The sequence below is a fragment of the Echinops telfairi genome, unplaced genomic scaffold (genome assembly GCF_000313985.2).
Source record: "Echinops telfairi isolate 266 unplaced genomic scaffold, ASM31398v2 ScPeMD7_2573;HRSCAF=3158, whole genome shotgun sequence".
NCBI lineage: Eukaryota > Metazoa > Chordata > Mammalia > Afrosoricida > Tenrecidae > Echinops > Echinops telfairi.
The window spans coordinates 7,512,759-7,529,990 of NW_022106471.1; the positions used below are offsets into that span (position 1 = coordinate 7,512,759).

General features: G+C 44.7%; 1 protein-coding gene across 2 annotated transcripts in view; it reads right to left on the minus strand.

The window, feature by feature from the left end:
* Positions 1–2,011: 2,011 nt before the first annotated feature.
* AFTPH (aftiphilin) overlaps positions 2,012–17,232 on the minus strand; it is a 77,966-nt gene continuing 62,745 nt past the window's right edge. For both annotated transcript variants that reach the window (XM_004710180.2, XM_004710179.2), the window contains 2 exons: positions 15,220–15,343; positions 2,012–3,190 (listed from right to left, as the gene is read on the minus strand). In XM_004710180.2, the coding sequence (XP_004710237.1) occupies positions 3,046–3,190; positions 15,220–15,343 (269 nt within the window). In that variant the 3' untranslated portion in view covers positions 2,012–3,045. The remainder of the gene's footprint in view (positions 3,191–15,219; positions 15,344–17,232) is intronic.

Genomic DNA, 17,232 nt, shown 5'->3' on the forward strand with positions numbered 1-17,232 from the left:
GACCAGAACCGGCCAAAACACTGGCTTTGCACTGTGCAGTGTCCTTCCGGAAGGGGGTGCATCCCTTTTCATCCTGCAGGACACATTCGAACTACGTGTGGAGGGTGGGGGCACCCCAACCTAGACAGGGCTGCAAACGCTCATGATTGGATGAAGCCACTTGGCAAGCCCTGGACTCTACTGGTCTTTCACTGAAGAAAGCTGCTTCTCTTGTTTAAGCCACAATTACCATTTTTCATCGACTCTGTCATGGAATGCAAAACATAATAGCATTTTGTGCAATACTAAGAAAAACACTGCCAATTAAACGGACACCCATCCAATTGTATGATACGTCTCGCTTTGAGAGGCTAAAAATGTGACAAAAATGAGTCTCATGACACGAACTGCGGTATTTCAGATCTCGTTACTCACAGTCAACCCTAATCCTGATTCAAGAAACACGAAGGAGCTAACGGATGACAAGTTCTAAATAAAGAACACAATCATCACGTAGTGGGAAGAATCAGTTTCTATATAAAAGAATGACTCATGAAGAGAGTAGTGACACATGACTCAGCTTAGGGAGTTTTTCTCCCCAGTAACTTCTCAGTCTGTCTCCGATTGATGGGAGAATTCCTCCTGGCTATTTAGCTTTGGCCACAGTGAGCTGGTTTGAAGGTGTCAAAGGCACAGTGCTGACTGCTAAACCAATCTCCACTGTATGTACTTTGGCCTTAGGGGCACCGACTCCTTAGTTTCTTCCCCTCCCCCATGACCCCAGGGTCCTCCTGGTTGACTTGGAGAGCAAGGGGGCAGCTGCCTCCGCAGCAGCTGGTGAAGACCACCTTGCAGCTGTAGGTCTTCCTCTGCACCAGCTGCTGTTGCTTTCTGGTGCAAGCCAAGGCCTGATCCGGTCTGAGGAGTGCATGCCAGGTCCTCAAGAGAATCCAATGTGAATGTACTTTAAACGTCAGAAGCCAGTGAGAAACAACGGGGAACTTGGCTGATCTGAAAGTGGTTCTAAGATGAAACATCTATTCTGTGGGATGAAAGCAGGGTCCAGTTCATGCGGAAGACCCACTTGGTTGTTTTTAAGTAATATAATAATTTGCCATTTCAGAGACTCTTTCTCCTAGCACTGCCACTTGGGTCTACCTGGAATCCAGGTTTGTGCTGACTCTACCTGGGTGTGCCGAGTCCGTGCTTTGGCTACCGTTTATTGACAGTCTACTCATGTGACAAGTGTTTTACATCCATTATTTAACACAGTGACCCTGCGAGGTAGGAGTGCTCTTCCTATTCTTATTACAGAGCATGTCGGCGAGGCTCAGAGAAGCGCTGGCCCTTTCTCTGAAAGCAGATCTAGAAAGTGGGCTCTGAAGCACGCTGAGTTACCCTGCAGTCTGCTTGTGCTGTGCTCTGGTCCTCCTTTACGTTTGTTCCCATGACTGAGCCATGTCATCTCTGCTCAGGGGCCGTGTGGATGCTGAAGGCTCATGAGTGACCTGAGGGCAAGTCTTCTCCACGAAAGGCAGCCCCGCCCGGCAGCCAGCCTGAAGGCCACGAGGGAGGGGCCGTGGAGCCCAGTGGCACAAAGGCACTGCTGCTGGGCGCCAGGGCCATTCCTCACAGAGTCTGCCATCGGACTCCTTGCTGAAGCAGTAGCTCGGCACAGCATTTTCAAATGGCCTTTTACCGATGTTTTGCTTGCCATAATTCACCTATGTGTTTTCTTGGAAAAAGACTTCACTGTAAATCTTTAATGAATTACCACCTTGCCAATATTCTGGTGAAGGTACTGTTGTGATGGATTGCTGGAGTCTCTTTTAGGTGTGATCTTGCGTGTTACATCTAAACCCTGCTTGATTCGGTTCTTATGGGCCAGGTTCTCATTCTCTCTGGGCTCGACAAAGTGGATAGCCTACCAAACGATTTCTTCAAGGCTGAAAGACATTAGAACTTGGTAGAACTTTTCATCCAACTTGGCTCATTTTTTTGCCTCAAGTAACCAAAGACAAAGACGCCAGGCTACATTTCTTTTAAATTATTTTATTTTTGTATAAGCTAAAAGGAAATTTACACACTGAAATCTCAAAAGACCTTGGCATGCACATTAACCCGGTTAGAGGTTCTTCTACATGTCTCTCTTTTTTCCATAGGAATTTCCCCAAACATTTAAAACCCAGAGTTTTTACTGTATATACAGCCTAAACCATAGCAATCTATGATTATGTCATTTTACATTGTGCAAAATCCTCAAAAGATAGTAGTACAATAGAACAACAACAACAAAAGGAAAAAATCAGCTAACAAATGAATTTTCATGGTAAGACATTCATATAATTTGGTCCTTCTCCAAATCAAACTAATTAAAAAACAAACAAACAAACAAATTGAAAACAGACACAATCTCTTTAAGCCCCTCCAATCGAGTTCTGACAATGATCCATACACTACCACCAAGGAGCGATGGACAGAAGGGCCCCGTCAGAGATCCAGCAGCAATATGCCATATCGAAACGATTAAAAAAGCGCCCCCCGCCCACTCCTAATGGTAACAAAAAGCAGACCTGAAACAAACCCAGAACACACAAAATTTAAAAAGCAAACAATTTGAACAGGGACTTTGGAACTTACTGATGAAAACAAAATGCTCAAGAGAAGCGATGAGAAATTAATAGGGCCCACAATGCAATCTGAAAAGATGAAGGGGATTTCACAGACAGTGGAGATTGGAGTTTTTGATTTTCTTTTTTTAAAATTTTTTATTTCAAACGTTTTGTAAGAAGGACGTCACCAGTGCATTTCACAAAGACGGAAATGTGTGCACCCCGGCAACACAAAAAGAATAAATCTTCAAAAATGTTCACCCCTGATTATTTACACTTTTTTCTAATATAAATTTAGGACTTCAGTATGTAAATAAATATACATGACTATGTATACCTTTTTAGTGCGGCTTACCCACAAACCAGCTGACCTTGTGTTTTGTTTTATTAGAACAGGGGCAGGGTCGAAGGACAGGAGAATCCGTGGGAACTGCCTGATCCCGCAGCTGGGCTCTCAGTCTGCCTTCTCCTGGGAGCTCGGGGAAGGAGTTAAGGTGGCTGGGAACATCAACACCTTGGCATGCATGAACGTTAAGTCCGGAAGGCTGGCGATCACCTGGATGGCTTCTTCACTCAAGTGCTCTTCTCGCTTAGGTTTCCTAGTGACAAAGGAAAAGGAAATGCTCTGTCAAGGTCCAATGGGAAGAAATCTACTCTCAAGTTCAAAATGCAAACTCCCTGCTACCGGGCTGATGGTGAACGGCTTCGCGGGTGTCCAAGGCTGTAACTCTTCACAGGAGTAGAAGCCTTGCCTTTCCCGCAGGGGTGGCTGGGGGTTTCACTGCTGGCCCTCGAGTAACCCAGCACACCGCTAGTCAACCTGTCAGTAATCCTCGGGGCCAAGGGTTTCTTCTCTGCCAGCTCCTCCGCCCCTGGTATATTTGGTGCTTGTTTCCTGCTCCAGATGCCAAATTGCTGGTGCAGAGAGGCAGGGCCTATTCATGACTGTTCATGGGAGGGAGGCCGGGCATGCAAACCACATGAATCTGGGTCTCACTTGCCGTTTTCCCCTGAGGGCCGGAAGCCTTTCTCCAGGCATAAATGGAAGACACTACTAAGTAGAAACAGAATGCCAAAAAAAAAAAAGAAACAATGCCAGGCCCGAACCACACTCTACCTAACTGGGTCCTCTTCCCCTGTCCCTGAATTACCAAAATTGCCTCACCCGAAACAAAGCAAGTCTGGGGGCATTAGGTCTCATAAGCCATTTCAACCTCGGACTTTCTGGATCCCAATGGGGAATTCCAGGAGAGAAGACTCTCAAAAACATCCAAGGGGTCTTCACCAGGCTGTCGGGATACAAGGACAGGGAGGTGCGGGGATGGGGGTGCTGGGAAGGGGGCAGGACGGGAGAAAAGTAGCAGCACATGCCGCATGGGGGCTGCACACAGGCCCGAGGCACTTGGGGTGGGTGCACAGCTCCACACCCTGGGGGTTTGCAGGTGAGCCGCCTCTGACTCCAGTGCCCTGGACAGAAGTGACTGGTTTGGTAGCCAGCACAGAGGTGACCAACGGAGCTGGTGACTGGGCCTCGTGTGTCTCACACCGACAGGACTGTAACCCAGAGCTGCCTTTTCCTTCTGGAGAGTCTATCTCCTGGGAGAGTCTATCTCCTGAAGGAAGAGCTGGTGTTGTGCAGTTACCCACTGCAGACCATTGTAAACCAGGGACGCTAAGCAGTTTTCTTCACGGGATAGGATAGTTGCAGACCTACTAGACAGGACACACACACACACACACACACACACACACACCGTTTTTCTTCCACACAAATATCCCCTTAGGATGGGGAGCAGGAGGCAGTCAGAAGGAAAGCAGCATTTAGTTCATATCCAGACTATTCTGTTGTAACTTTGAGTCCAGGTCAGAATAAAAAGATTTTATAGGAGGACTGCACAGTCTAACATCGACCTTCTGAACCAATGTCTCCCAGTAGGTGGACAACTTAGTCAGACAATACCATTTGCAGATCAAGACTGAGCTCAGCTCCAGGATGTCATGGAAGCATGGAATAGGAATATTAATTCAAACTTTTCTCTCAGTAAAGTCTACACTTTCAGCTGAGCCTTCGTGGTGGCTGCACCATTCGGTGGGAGCTTGCCGGGGGCCTGGCTGTCTGTATTAGCCATAACCCAAAACATTGTGCCCGCCCTTGTCTCAAGGTGGAAGCTGACACTACACCATCGAAATGGTCAGCATCTCCCCAGTGGTCCTGCTGAGTGTCACTAGAAATGGGGCCTTCCAGGTATTACATGTTTTCTGATACGACATAATGCCCAAGGGCTGTTCTAGTCCAAAGCGTTGATCCCAAATGCACCAAGCCTGTAGACATTGTTTCCATTATTAGGAAATCAAGGGACCAGAGAGAACGAGGCAAGCGGACAAATCTAGGGGCTGGAGCTCTCTGTAAGAAGCTTCAACAAGCAAGCGTCACTAACCACAGACACAGGGGAGAGGACATCTGCTGGGCTCGAGGACGCGAGAGCCAGACAAGATGTCTAGGAGCCACAGGCCTGGCGCGAGCGTCGGTGTGGGCAGGCCAGCACACTGGGCAGAGGCGGAGCACCTTGCTGGGGAAAGGTGACTGCAGCCCAGTACTAGATGAAGATTTACTGAGATGGACAGATGGAGACCACTGACTGCAAGAGTAGATTCAATGCAGTAATAGTCCGAATGGTAAGACTGTAGTACTTTCATTTAAGAATTTTTGTTTGTATTTTCTACCTTTATGAATATATCATATTGCTTTTATAACTATAAAAGGTTACTGACAACATGAACAGATAGGAATGCAGATGAAAGGCTTTCCCCACTCGGGGAGTGCTGCCGGGCGTGGGAAATGCAGAGGGACGCGGAGGGAGGAAAGCTGCAGCTTTCCTCCAGTGAACCCTGGATGAAGACTGTTCTGGAGCTTTTGCCCCTGGCGTTATTCCAGAGGTGCTATCTGGAGGCAATGTGATGTGTCTTTCTTAAAAAGCAAGAGCTTACAGTTTATGCATTAATCTGGCATCACTGTGCCTTGATGCTGGCTAGGCTTACGACCTAGGAAAGAAAACGCTTGAGGAGAACTTAAAAAAACCTAAAGCTGTAGTATAATTTTTTCCCAAAGTGAAAAACAATGACCTGTTTCTTTTTCTTCTTTTAAAAAAATCATTTTATTGGGACCTACTTTTTTAAAACCTATGTTTAATTTATATTCTTTTTAGGTGAAATTTATCAATTTGGTCAATGGGATAGCACTAAGAGTAAAGAAACAAAATCTGTCCATTTGGGGTCAACTGATGTTCAACAGGGTGCCGAGATAATACAGTGGATTAACAACAGTCTTTCAACTGCAGGTGCCAGGGCAACTGGACAGCCACATGCCAGAGTTGGACCCCTAATCTCACACTACCTTGGGGGGGGTTGGTGGTTTCCCCCCAACCGGAATTTTTTCATAGCGATGCGTTTAAATTTTTTTTTTACAAAACAACCTTATTACACTTAATACATTTGTCAAATCTGTGATTCCATTCTTGGAAACACTTTTCAAACTCATCTGTTTGGATGACTGACAGCACCTCCCTCAATTTTTTCTTCACTTCTTCTATATCTTCAAATCACCGTCCTTTCATGTCCCTGTTCATTCTCAAACACAAAAAGAAGTCACACCGAGCAAGGTCAGATGACTCAGATGTGTGGGGCAAGAGAGGCACGTGGTTTTTGCCCAAAACTGGTGCACTGAGATGGCTGTGTGAGCAGATGCGTTGTCGTGGTGGCAAAACCAGTCCCCCATCTGCCACAAGTCAGGCCTTTTTTGTCCCACTGTTAGGCAATCTTTTCAGAACCTCTAAACAGAAAGCTTGATGAACAGTCTGATCTAGTGGGATGAACTCCAAATGTACTATCCCCTTCACATTAAAAAAACAAATGAGCACCAACTTGATCTTTGATTTTACATGACGAGCTTTTTTGAGGGCAAGGTGACGATGGCGTCTTCCACTGGCTTGATTGCTGTTTGCTTTCAGGGTCTTAACCATGTCTCATCACTAGTAATGACCTTGGGAGAAAACGTCAGGTCACTTCAGAGCTGCTCTTTCAAAGCGCGCCATGTTTCCACTCAACGCCCTTTCCTGGTCAGGCAGAACCCGAGGCACACAGTTTGCAGCGATATCTTCCGTTAAAGTTCGTTGAACTGGGGATGAACCACAGAAATGTGGGAGACAGTGGATGGTGTAAGATATAAAAACAATAATTTTTAATTTATCAAGGGTCACGAGGGGGGGGAGGGAGGAAAGGGAAAAAAGAGCTGCTTCTACCAAGGGCTCAAGTAGAAAATGTTTTGTATATGATGATGGCAACATATGTACAAATGTGCTTGATAGAATTGCTGTATGGATTGTTAAAAGAGCTGTGAGAGCCCCCATTAAAACAATTTATTAAAAAAGTCCCCATCTCTTTAGTGGTCAGTTGTCAATCTTCCAGCACAAGTGCACAAATTTTGTTGACATTTTTGTCCGTTCAGAAAGTTGATAGAAGTCCACGATGAGATCTGTCATCAATCGACATTTCACCTTTTTTGAAAGGAGAAAACCACTCATAGACTTGAGTGTTTCCTATAGTGCTGTGCTTATAAGCTGTGTTCAACATCACAACAGTTTTTGCGGCATTTTTCCCTGAGCAGAAAACAAAATTTCACAGCCACATGCTGTTCTCTTAAATCTGCCATCACAACAAACGAGGTTTGAGCAAAAACTGCTTTTATGAAAAAATTCACAGTGACCAGAGAGAACATGCCCACGCGACTCCACTGGGTGCACTAACTCAGAGTGAGTTGCTCGATGCTTGCCTTGTGGGAAAAATGAGAACTACGAATGCTTTGCCCAGTGGAGCTTTTTTTTTTGGGGGGGGGGAGGGGGGGACTATCCCCTTGTATAAAAATTAACAAGAGCTGAAACAATAAAATTCCTGAAAGAAAGCACAGTTGTAAATATTTGTAATCCTGAATAAGGCAATGGTTTCTTTGATCTTACACCCAAAATAGAAGCAACAAAGGAAAAAACAGATACATTGGATACTATCAAAACGTCAAATCTCTAGGTTCAAAGGGCACTACTGACAATGGCCTACAATGTGGCATTCACTGGGATGCCCATGACCGAAGGCTTGGGCGATGACAAGTGCTGGCTCAGTGTGGCGGCACTGGAGCCCTCGCACCCCCAGTGGACAATGGTGCAGTTGCTTCGGATCATACTTTGGCAAATTCCTCAGAGAGCTAAGTACAGTTACTTTATGACCTAGCAATTCCATTCCTGAGAGTTGAAAACATTTGTTCCCACAAAAACATGGACATGAATGTTCATAATAGCATTACTCATAATTACTTGAGTGCAAACAACCCCATTGTCCATTAATTGATGGAATACATAAACAAATTGAGGCATTATAGCTATACAGTGGGATAGGTATCAGCCGTAAAGCAGAATGGAGTATGGAGAGCTGTTATAACCTGGATGAACCCTGACTACATTATGATGAGTGAAAGATGCCAGACACAAAAGGCCGAGTGTCATGCGACGAATTTTCATGCAATGCCCAGAACAGAAACACCCCGAGTCAGGAAGCCGACCTATGATTGCCAGGAGCTGGGGAAGGGCGAGGGTGATGGCTAATGGGCACACATTTCTTCCTGGGGTGATGAGAGTGTTCTGGAATTATAGGCATAACCCATCTTCTAGCACTTCAGTTTACTGTGTATACCAGATGCTATTATTATTATTATTGTCAAGCCTGTGCTGAGAAGGTCTACTGGCACCATGTTCCACCAGCACGTGCTACTTTGTGTCTGTGTCACATTCTGGTAATTCTCTTATTTCAAACTTTTTCCTAACGCTATTGCACACCCCCACCACTGAAAGTACGGAAGACCCAAATCCTCACAACAGGACCAATAGTAACATCATGGCAATTGGAGAAAAAATTGAAGTTGTCGAGGGTTTTGTCTTATTTGGATCCACAATCAATGCTCGTGGACACAGCAGTCAAGAGAGCCAAAGATGTACTGCATTAGATAAACCTGTTAAGCAAGACCTCTTTAGAATATTGAACAGCAAGGATGTTACTTTGTGGACTAAGGTGCACCTGACCCAAGCGATGGAATTCTCCGTTGCCTCAAATGCATGGGAATGTTGGACACTGAAAAAGGAAGACCATAGAAGAATCGATGCATTTGGATTGTGGTGCTGGAGAAGAATGTTGAAAGTACCATGGACTGCTAAAAGGTCAAATCCATCTGTCTTGGAAGAAGTATGGCCAGAGACCTCCTTCGATGCAAGGATGGCAAGAGCCCCGTCTTACGTACTTTGAACACACCGTCAGGAGAGACCAGTGCCTGGAGAAGGACACCATGTTTGGGAGTGGAAGTGTGGTGGAAAAGAAGAGGCCCTCAACGAGACGGATGGACACAGGTGCTGCATCAATGGGATCAGGCACAGGTACAATTGTGAGGATGGGGCCGGACCATGCAGTGTTCCGTTGTGCCTAGTAAGGTCACTATGGGTCAGAGTCAACTTGATGGCACCTAATGACACTCCATACCCAATGGACTATATAGCATATCAGATATAACTCCACTGGGAGACCAAAAAAAAATCCCCATGATTCGCTTTGTTCTAATATAAGCTTTTTGCAGTGGTCTGGAATGGAACCTGCATTATTTCTGAGATGCACCTGGTGCAGTTAATGCCTTGGGCCACTAACCAGGAGGTTGAAGTGGACCCAGATGTGCCTCAGGAAAAAGGTCTGTCCTCCATGTACTTCTAGAAAATGAGCCACGGACCACCCAGAGTCATCAGCGCGGTTTTACTCTCACACACACATGGGTCCGCCCTGAGTTGGAATGAACTAAACAGCAATGTGTTTGTTTAATGGTTGAACATCTTGTGGATACACTACAAATCACTGAACTGAACACTCAGGAAAGCAAGGGCTGGATGGTGGGTGAATTGTATCTCAATAAAAAGAGTGAAGAGGAAAGACGTTTCTCTTTTGGTAGACAGGCCTTTCACCTGAATAAGCGTGAGTCACTTTCATTGACGGAGCACCAGAGGCCCAAAAAGGACAATCCAAGCCAAACCGAATAGAGTTCCAAACGAAAAATAATGATCAAACCTTTAAAGCTACTCGCCTTATATTTTTCATTTTTCAATCCCCAGACTGAAGACTTCTCAATGGGATGCTATAAATTTGACTATAATCACCATGCCAACTGCAACAAGCAAAACACAGAAACGCTTCCCAGTTCAAAGTCTTATCTCGTGCAAAGCTTAAGCTAGATAGATTTATATTACACTGGCTGACATTACAATAGGGTCCTGGCAGTGCAGAGGTTAAGTGTTTGGCTGTTAACAGACGTGTTGGAGGTTTGAGCCCCTTTAGCTGCTCTGGGAAGAAAAGCCTGGAATGCCTTGAACAAGCCCATAAAGCCTGGGTCCAAGTTCGCCTCCGTCACACGGGCTCCCTGAGAGAGGATAACCCCCAACAGGAACGACGTCTTTCCAAACACATAAACTCAAATCAATTCTTCTGCTACACTTGTAAAGTCAAAATTAATTAATGATGACAAACAGCCCAAGTCATAAACCATTTATGTTTTTCCTGAGGTCACACAATTAGTAGAGGTTGACTGTTGGTTTTCAATGTAACTTCCGGACAGGTTTTTTTAAGGTAATACATCTATGTGACAGAAGACAACAATATGTCTATACATACATACATTACCCACTGTCACTGCGTCAATGCTGGCTCACCCTATCGCACAGGGAAGAACTGTGCCCTGGGTTTCGAGACTGTCATTCTATATGGAGAAGGAAGCCCCATCTTTCTCCCTGGAGCAGCTGGCAGTTTCTAACTGCTGATCCCGTGGTGGCAGCCCAGGGAATCTTCACTATACTACCAGCACCCTGTATTCTGCTGGGGTTATGCATTGGGCTGAGATTTGCATGGTTGGCAGTTCAAAACCACCATCTTTGGGAGAAAGATGGGGTTTCTACTCCCAGAAACAATTACAGTCCCAGAAACTCACAGGGGGCTGCTATGAGTCGGCATTGACTCGATGGCAGTGAGCTTGGTATTATTATTTTTAATTGTGTGTGTTTATGTCTGCTATGAAACGTTAAGCTTTCCTTATTTCTTCTCTCAACCCTCAAATAGAGGAACTTTTTTTTCTAGTCTCTGTGCAGCCTTTCAGAGATAAGAATGAAAATTTCAAGGAGTTCATGTCACCCGCAGTACTGCAATTGAATTATAACACACAGAAATTCTACTTCTAAAAGACCATTTTGAGTTGGGTTTACCCAAATAATAAACAACAGACATCTTTAGGACCATAAGGAAATCACGTGTTGTAGCGCCATCTGATCGTCCAGGTCTTTACTACAGGGAGGCCAAGCCCGGCGCCTGAGATGGAGGGAGGGACGCCCTCCCTCCCAAGAGGCCTTATCTGCAGAGAAAGTGGGCAGGGTAAGGGCGTGATTGAGTTTGGGGGTCCAGAAGCTCGTCAGTCCAAAAGGAGGTACCAGAACCAAGTTCATGCTTCACTGAGCAATGGAAGAAAAACCAAATGAAGCGAACACTATTACTACAATTTTTTATTCTTTTCTTCTAAAGAAAATGAAATGCTATTAAGTTTTGTACTACTTAATATTACTGCCCCAGTCACCAAGGGGGCCCTGGTGGTGCCACGAGGAGGCTCTCAGCTGGCTCCCTTCTCAGTGGGTGCTTCGAACTCACCCGCAGTTATGTGTGAGCAGTGGCTGGGGGCCTGCTTCCACCAAGACTACAGCCAAGGAACCTACACAGGGCAGTTCCACTCTGTCCTAGGGGACCATGATTCGACTCGACAGCACTAACAACAACCAAGGTCAAGTTTCATAATAGCAGAAAGACCCCAAAGCCCTTGATTAGTCCTTCCCCAATCACAGTCCTTGCCTCTTCGCTCAAACTGGTCACCAGCTAGGCATACAGGCCTGAACAGCAGTTTGGATTACAATGTTTTTCAATGTATATGAACAGTCACACGGCTTATATTCTTTTGTGTCTGGCTCCTTTCATTCACGATCATGTCTTCAGTGGTTTTACGGCCACGGTATTCAGTGCTGATCTCCGTGAACTGAGCTACAAACAGTTATTCCTCTCTGGCTCCCTTCCCCCACCTTGGGGTGTTCTGTGTGGTTCGGTGTCTGACAGGAATCTGGGTTACCTCTACAGAGGAAAATGCACAGTGGTATTAGCTTAGAGCAGAATGTCCCAACACTCAAGTCAACAGGCTCAGCAGCCTCAGGGTCAATAAATGGGGAGCTAATCCACTTTTTTGGCACAAGACTGCTTCTGCTGTGGGTGACACTAGTGCACTTCAGTAAGGCAGGGCGGTGAAGCAGCTGGTGCTCCCTGAGCCTCCGGGCCCACAGTGACTCTTAGCCATCAGCAGATAGCCAGTCAGAAACACAGAACCCTGGAGCCGGACCCAGAACACACATTAAAAAAAAAGGTTCCCGGTGGTTTTGATGTCAAGTATCCCCAAGACTATGTATTTTGACATTCTCAATTAGAGGTCCTCGGCTACCCACTAATGTAAGAAAATCCTCTCTCTATTAGAAAAAAATAGGTTGGAAGATGGGACTATTTTAAACTTGCACTTCTTTAAAACACCGAAAGTGTGAAGTCACTTTCCAATGTGTTTATTTCCTCTCACGTAGCCAAGGAGGCCACGCAGTTTGCTGCCTATCCAATGTACATGCTGTTTTACCGCGCGGTCCCTCACCAGGCCTGTCACCACCTTCCACACACTGCCAACAAGCAAAGAAGTGGTGACTTTTACAAGATGAACGTAAACAGGAGACAATACTGAAACAAACTGACAGATAGAGGATGCTTTCTGAAACCAGGTTCCTTGAGCCTCCTTTCTCTTCCACGTAGAGTGGGCACCCTGGGTAGGAACATCCTTATAGCACTGTCGGCTAAGGGAAGGCTTGTGAATATTTTCCGTTCATACTATTTTCATGTAGCAATTCCGCACAATAGAAATGACAGTCAGCAACTTGCATTCTTTAAAAAAAGGGGGGGGGGTGCTGGGGAAGCAGCAGTCGACAGCAAGTAGGACCCCGGTGCAGCCCAAAGGGGGTGCACCTGCAACTTTAGCTGCTCGCCAAGAGGACAGAGTGAGGGCAAGATGCAGACCACTCTGCAAGAGTGGGGCTTGTAAAGCTCCCGAGCACAGTACATTTCCAGACCTCAGAGAAGGCAGGCGAGTTAACAATGTGGTTTAGAGCTCCTCCTACTGGTACAGAGAATGAATTCTCATCGTTGGACTTTGAAAGGGAGTCAGCTTAGACAGACTAGAGCAGAGGAAAAGGTGAGGTAGGAAGAGGGAATGGGACACCGCCCTAAAAGTTTTTGTCTTTTCCGGTATGTTTGCTTGGCTCCCTTCATGTAAAACATTATAAAGAAAATGCACATTTAATTCTAATCTTGAGATTTCAAATATGTAGCATTTGCTAACAAATGGATGAAAAATTTATGAGAAGAATTTCCATTTAAACCTATTATTGATTTGGAAAGAGGAAATGAAAAACCAGGAGACAAGAAAAAAGTCCCACAATGGCTTCATTCACAAGTAGGTTCACTGAAAATACAGCACCGGCCCGCCCTGGTGTCCCAGAGCACAGGAGAGGTCTCTGAGCAAGCCGAGGGTAAGCTCCACCCATTGCAGAGGAGCCCAAGAGGCATTTATATAACCACAGAAAGGAATAATAATGGCTTTTCAATATTATTATTAAGATAAATATCTGTCGAATCAATGAATACTTAAATGCATATTAAAGTTAAAAAAATATGATAATTGAAAGCCAAGTTTTAAGGAACATTTACTACTCATAAGAAAAAAAGGCTTAAAAAAAAGAAAAAAAGGGTTTCGTAAATGGATGATTTTTCCTTAGAAGAGCTGGCTTATAAGATAAATCTAAATTTGACATCTCTGGTTGAAGAGCTTAAAAAGTGGGCAATGAGAGGTCACTATATCTACTGTAAAATACAATTTGGGACACCCTTGTTGGTATGTCCATCAACAGCGTGGCCCCTGTAGTAGGACTTCCCTGCCAGCCACAGGCGTTCTTGTGGTGGGAGCCCTGGCTGGTGCAAATGGCAAATTCCCCCCACTGGTGCCTGTTGGTCTAAAGACTGACCTTGGAAAAACCGGCCATCAAACACTGTGGAGCACTCCCCTCTGACTCCGAGGGGGCCGCCATGCACCGGGCCCAACAGGTTCTTCCGGGGGCCGTTCTGTCGAAAGCCACAGAGCACCCCTGCATTTGACTATGTGAACACAATCAAGGTTTCCTGCACCCCAAACACGCCTTGTGGCTGCTTCTGACACTGGACAGGAGGATTTGCTTTTCAAAGCCCGCCTTGAAGAAAACAACAAACCAAGCTCTCAGTCATCCACTGTGATGGGGTTGATTTCCACTTTGTTTAGGGCAGTGATTCTTAACCTTCCTCATGCCGTAACCTTTTCATACAGTTCCTCATGTTGTGGTGACCCCCAACCATAAAATCATTTTCGTTGCTACCTCATTACTGTAATTTTGTTACTGTTATGAGTCGTCATGTAAATATCTGATATGCAGGATGTATTTTCATTGTTACAAATTGAACCTAATTAAAGCATAGTGATTCATCACAAAATAATATGCAATTATGTATTGTGAAATATTTATTTCTAATGACAAAGAAATGAAATTTTGTCTTGAAGCATGGTGTCGCATGGGTAAGTCTTCACATTGGGTACTCGTATGTGGGCATATCTGCATGTGGTCGGGCCCACCTGGAGACGGATAGTGGAGCAGTGTCTCAGTTCCTAAGACCATTGGAAATATGTGTTTTCTGATGGTCTTAGGCGACCCCTGTGAAAGGGTCGTTCAACCCCCAAAGGGGTTGCGATCCACAGGATGAGAACTGCTGATATAGGGTCTCTAAGGATGCACATTTTTCATGGGAGCAGCCAACCTCATCTTTCTCTCATGGAGCAGTTGGTGGGTTTGAGCCATCAACCTTGTGGTTAGCAGCCCAACACCTAATCCATAGTGCCACCAGGGCTCCTTTTGGCTGTAAAGTGAGCCCCCCAAAACTTGGTAAAGCAAGCTCACTTCAAAATCATAACACTCTGAAAACAGAAGTTATTCTATTCCTTGCACTCCTTCAGAGCCCAGGAGTGACAGCGCTGCCAAGGTCAATGTGACAGCCTGGTGCTGGTCTCCCAAAGATGGCCATCTCTGTCTCCAGTCTCACGATTTTCACACTTAATCAGAATTCACGCTATTGGGGTTGGGGGCCAGGGGGCGGGGCGGAGCAAAAGGGAGGGAAACCACATCTGCCAGCCCTTCCCAGACTCTCATGAAGTAGCTCTCTCTGCTCTAATAAAGTTCATAATTAAACATAATTGGATGCTATTTTCTGCAATTAGGTGTCTATTGGCTTCTACAAATAGAGAGAGGATTTTAATATAATATAATGAACTACTGCTAGTTTCTGTGCACTTGTGCTGCCCGGTGAACGCAGCATTCAAAGTCAGGGGCCATTCACTCTCGCCGTTTACCTGGTCGATGTGCTTGTCTTCTCTACTGTGGACATGAGTCGGGCCAACGTGTCAGTCACTTTGAGGCTTGAGGTGGAGAGTTCCAGCTTAGAGGTTGTTAACTCATACAACTCGGGATCCACACCTTACAGTATAAAATCACAGTCAGTGACGGCAAGCTGCAGCGCATCATTCAATCAGCCACAATCCAAGATGCACAGGGCGACATTCTGTAAACATCTGAGTCTTTCACAAACACATCTTTAGAACCCTGCCACAGTGCACCTATTTTAAAATTCATAGCTGCTCTTCTCAGAGGATTTACAAAGCAGAAAAAGTTTTTTGTTTTTTTTTAATTGTGGTAAAGATACACACAGGAGAATAGTGGCCAATTCAGTCATCATTGCTCCAAGTGTCAAACACTGACACTGATGACATGCTTCAGGTGTTCCACCTGACCGCTCTCTCTTTCCAAACTAAGAAACAACTTGTTAAAGTTGTGTCCTGATGGAAATACACCTTTAATTCACTTAATCTTTACAGAACAGACCGTCATCAAAGTACTCCCCAAATGTCTATCTGCAGCAGACAACCCTCCCACCCCACTCTAGGATTAGTGTGTGACATGGAAATGATCAGTCTGAAATAAAGTGCACATTATGCAGATATAGGACACGTCCCATTTTTAGACTGCCTGGCTAACCTCATCTTTTGGACCTTCCTCTGTGCCCCCACCCCAAAACATTGCTTCTATTTCCCTGCAGGCCAAACGATTTGGAAACTAATACGAAGTCTCAAATACCAGTTTGAATATATTCTGACCATTTAAGGATATGGTTATTAATCAAAGCATCAAATTATTACCAAAGATAAATTACATATCATTGTTCTTTCTTTAGGTAAAAGATGAGGAGAGTAAAGTATTTTCAGAAAAAAAAAATAGAAGCACTACATTTGAACCAAATGAAAATTCTTATCTCAAGAATTAATCATATATCTATACTTTTGTATCTACACCTGGCAGCTATTGAGTCAAATATCTTATTATACCTCAAAATGATTTATGGACACAATCCTCTGCCATCTGACCTCACTAATATGCACCAAAAACCAAGCCCGTCGTTCCAATGATTCTGATTCAAGAGAGCCCTGTAGGACAGAGTAGACCTGCTCTATAGTGCTCCTGAGGCTGTACATCTTTAGTGCAACAGGAAGCCTCGTTTTCCTCCCAAGGAACGGCTGGTAGGTTTGAACCATCAACCTTGCAGTTAGCAGACCAATGCTTCACTCAACTACTAAAATATGCATATCCCCCCAACTTTTGCCGTGTACTTATATTAAGTAAAAGTGATGTCTACCAAAACACTGAAATGTATAGTGAAGTATTTGAAACAAGTTAAAGTTTAGTAAAAATAGACTAAAAAACATTTTTAACCCTATTTTCTTGATGATACCAACAAATTACTAAGGCTAGAATATGCAGTAGTTTCCAGCATAACAGATGAGTGGACTGTACAGAAGAATCTCTTACAGCTGTCTATTTTCCTTTTAGTTTTTAACCTGCCCTCTAAGAGCAGCAGATAAAAATAATATGTATTTTTATTACATATAGAGATATAAATCATATATTTAAATGAACAACTTTCTTCCTCCTAGGATGTCCTAAGGTTAAGGAAGGCAAAGCAACCAAGCAGGGATGGTGTTCTGCTGACCGGCTCTGCTGATGATCAGCAGCCATCAACGCAGATCTCAGATGTTTACAGAAATCAAACGAGCAAACAGCGGCTTCCATAGCGCCCATCTCCGGCAAGGGAGGAAGGTGACAGAAAATGCGTGCTGACTCTCCCAAGTTTTGAGGATTTCATTAAGGCACAGTTTCAAACTCTATTTTAAAAGGTCTTTTCAGTTCTACGGAAGTATAATATTGGTTGCAATTAAAATGTTTAAAAAAAAATTGTGGCTGCCTGTCTGGGGTTTGCTGGATCCCCAAACACTGCCCTCCTCCACTTTGAAAGGTGGGATTCCAATTAAGCA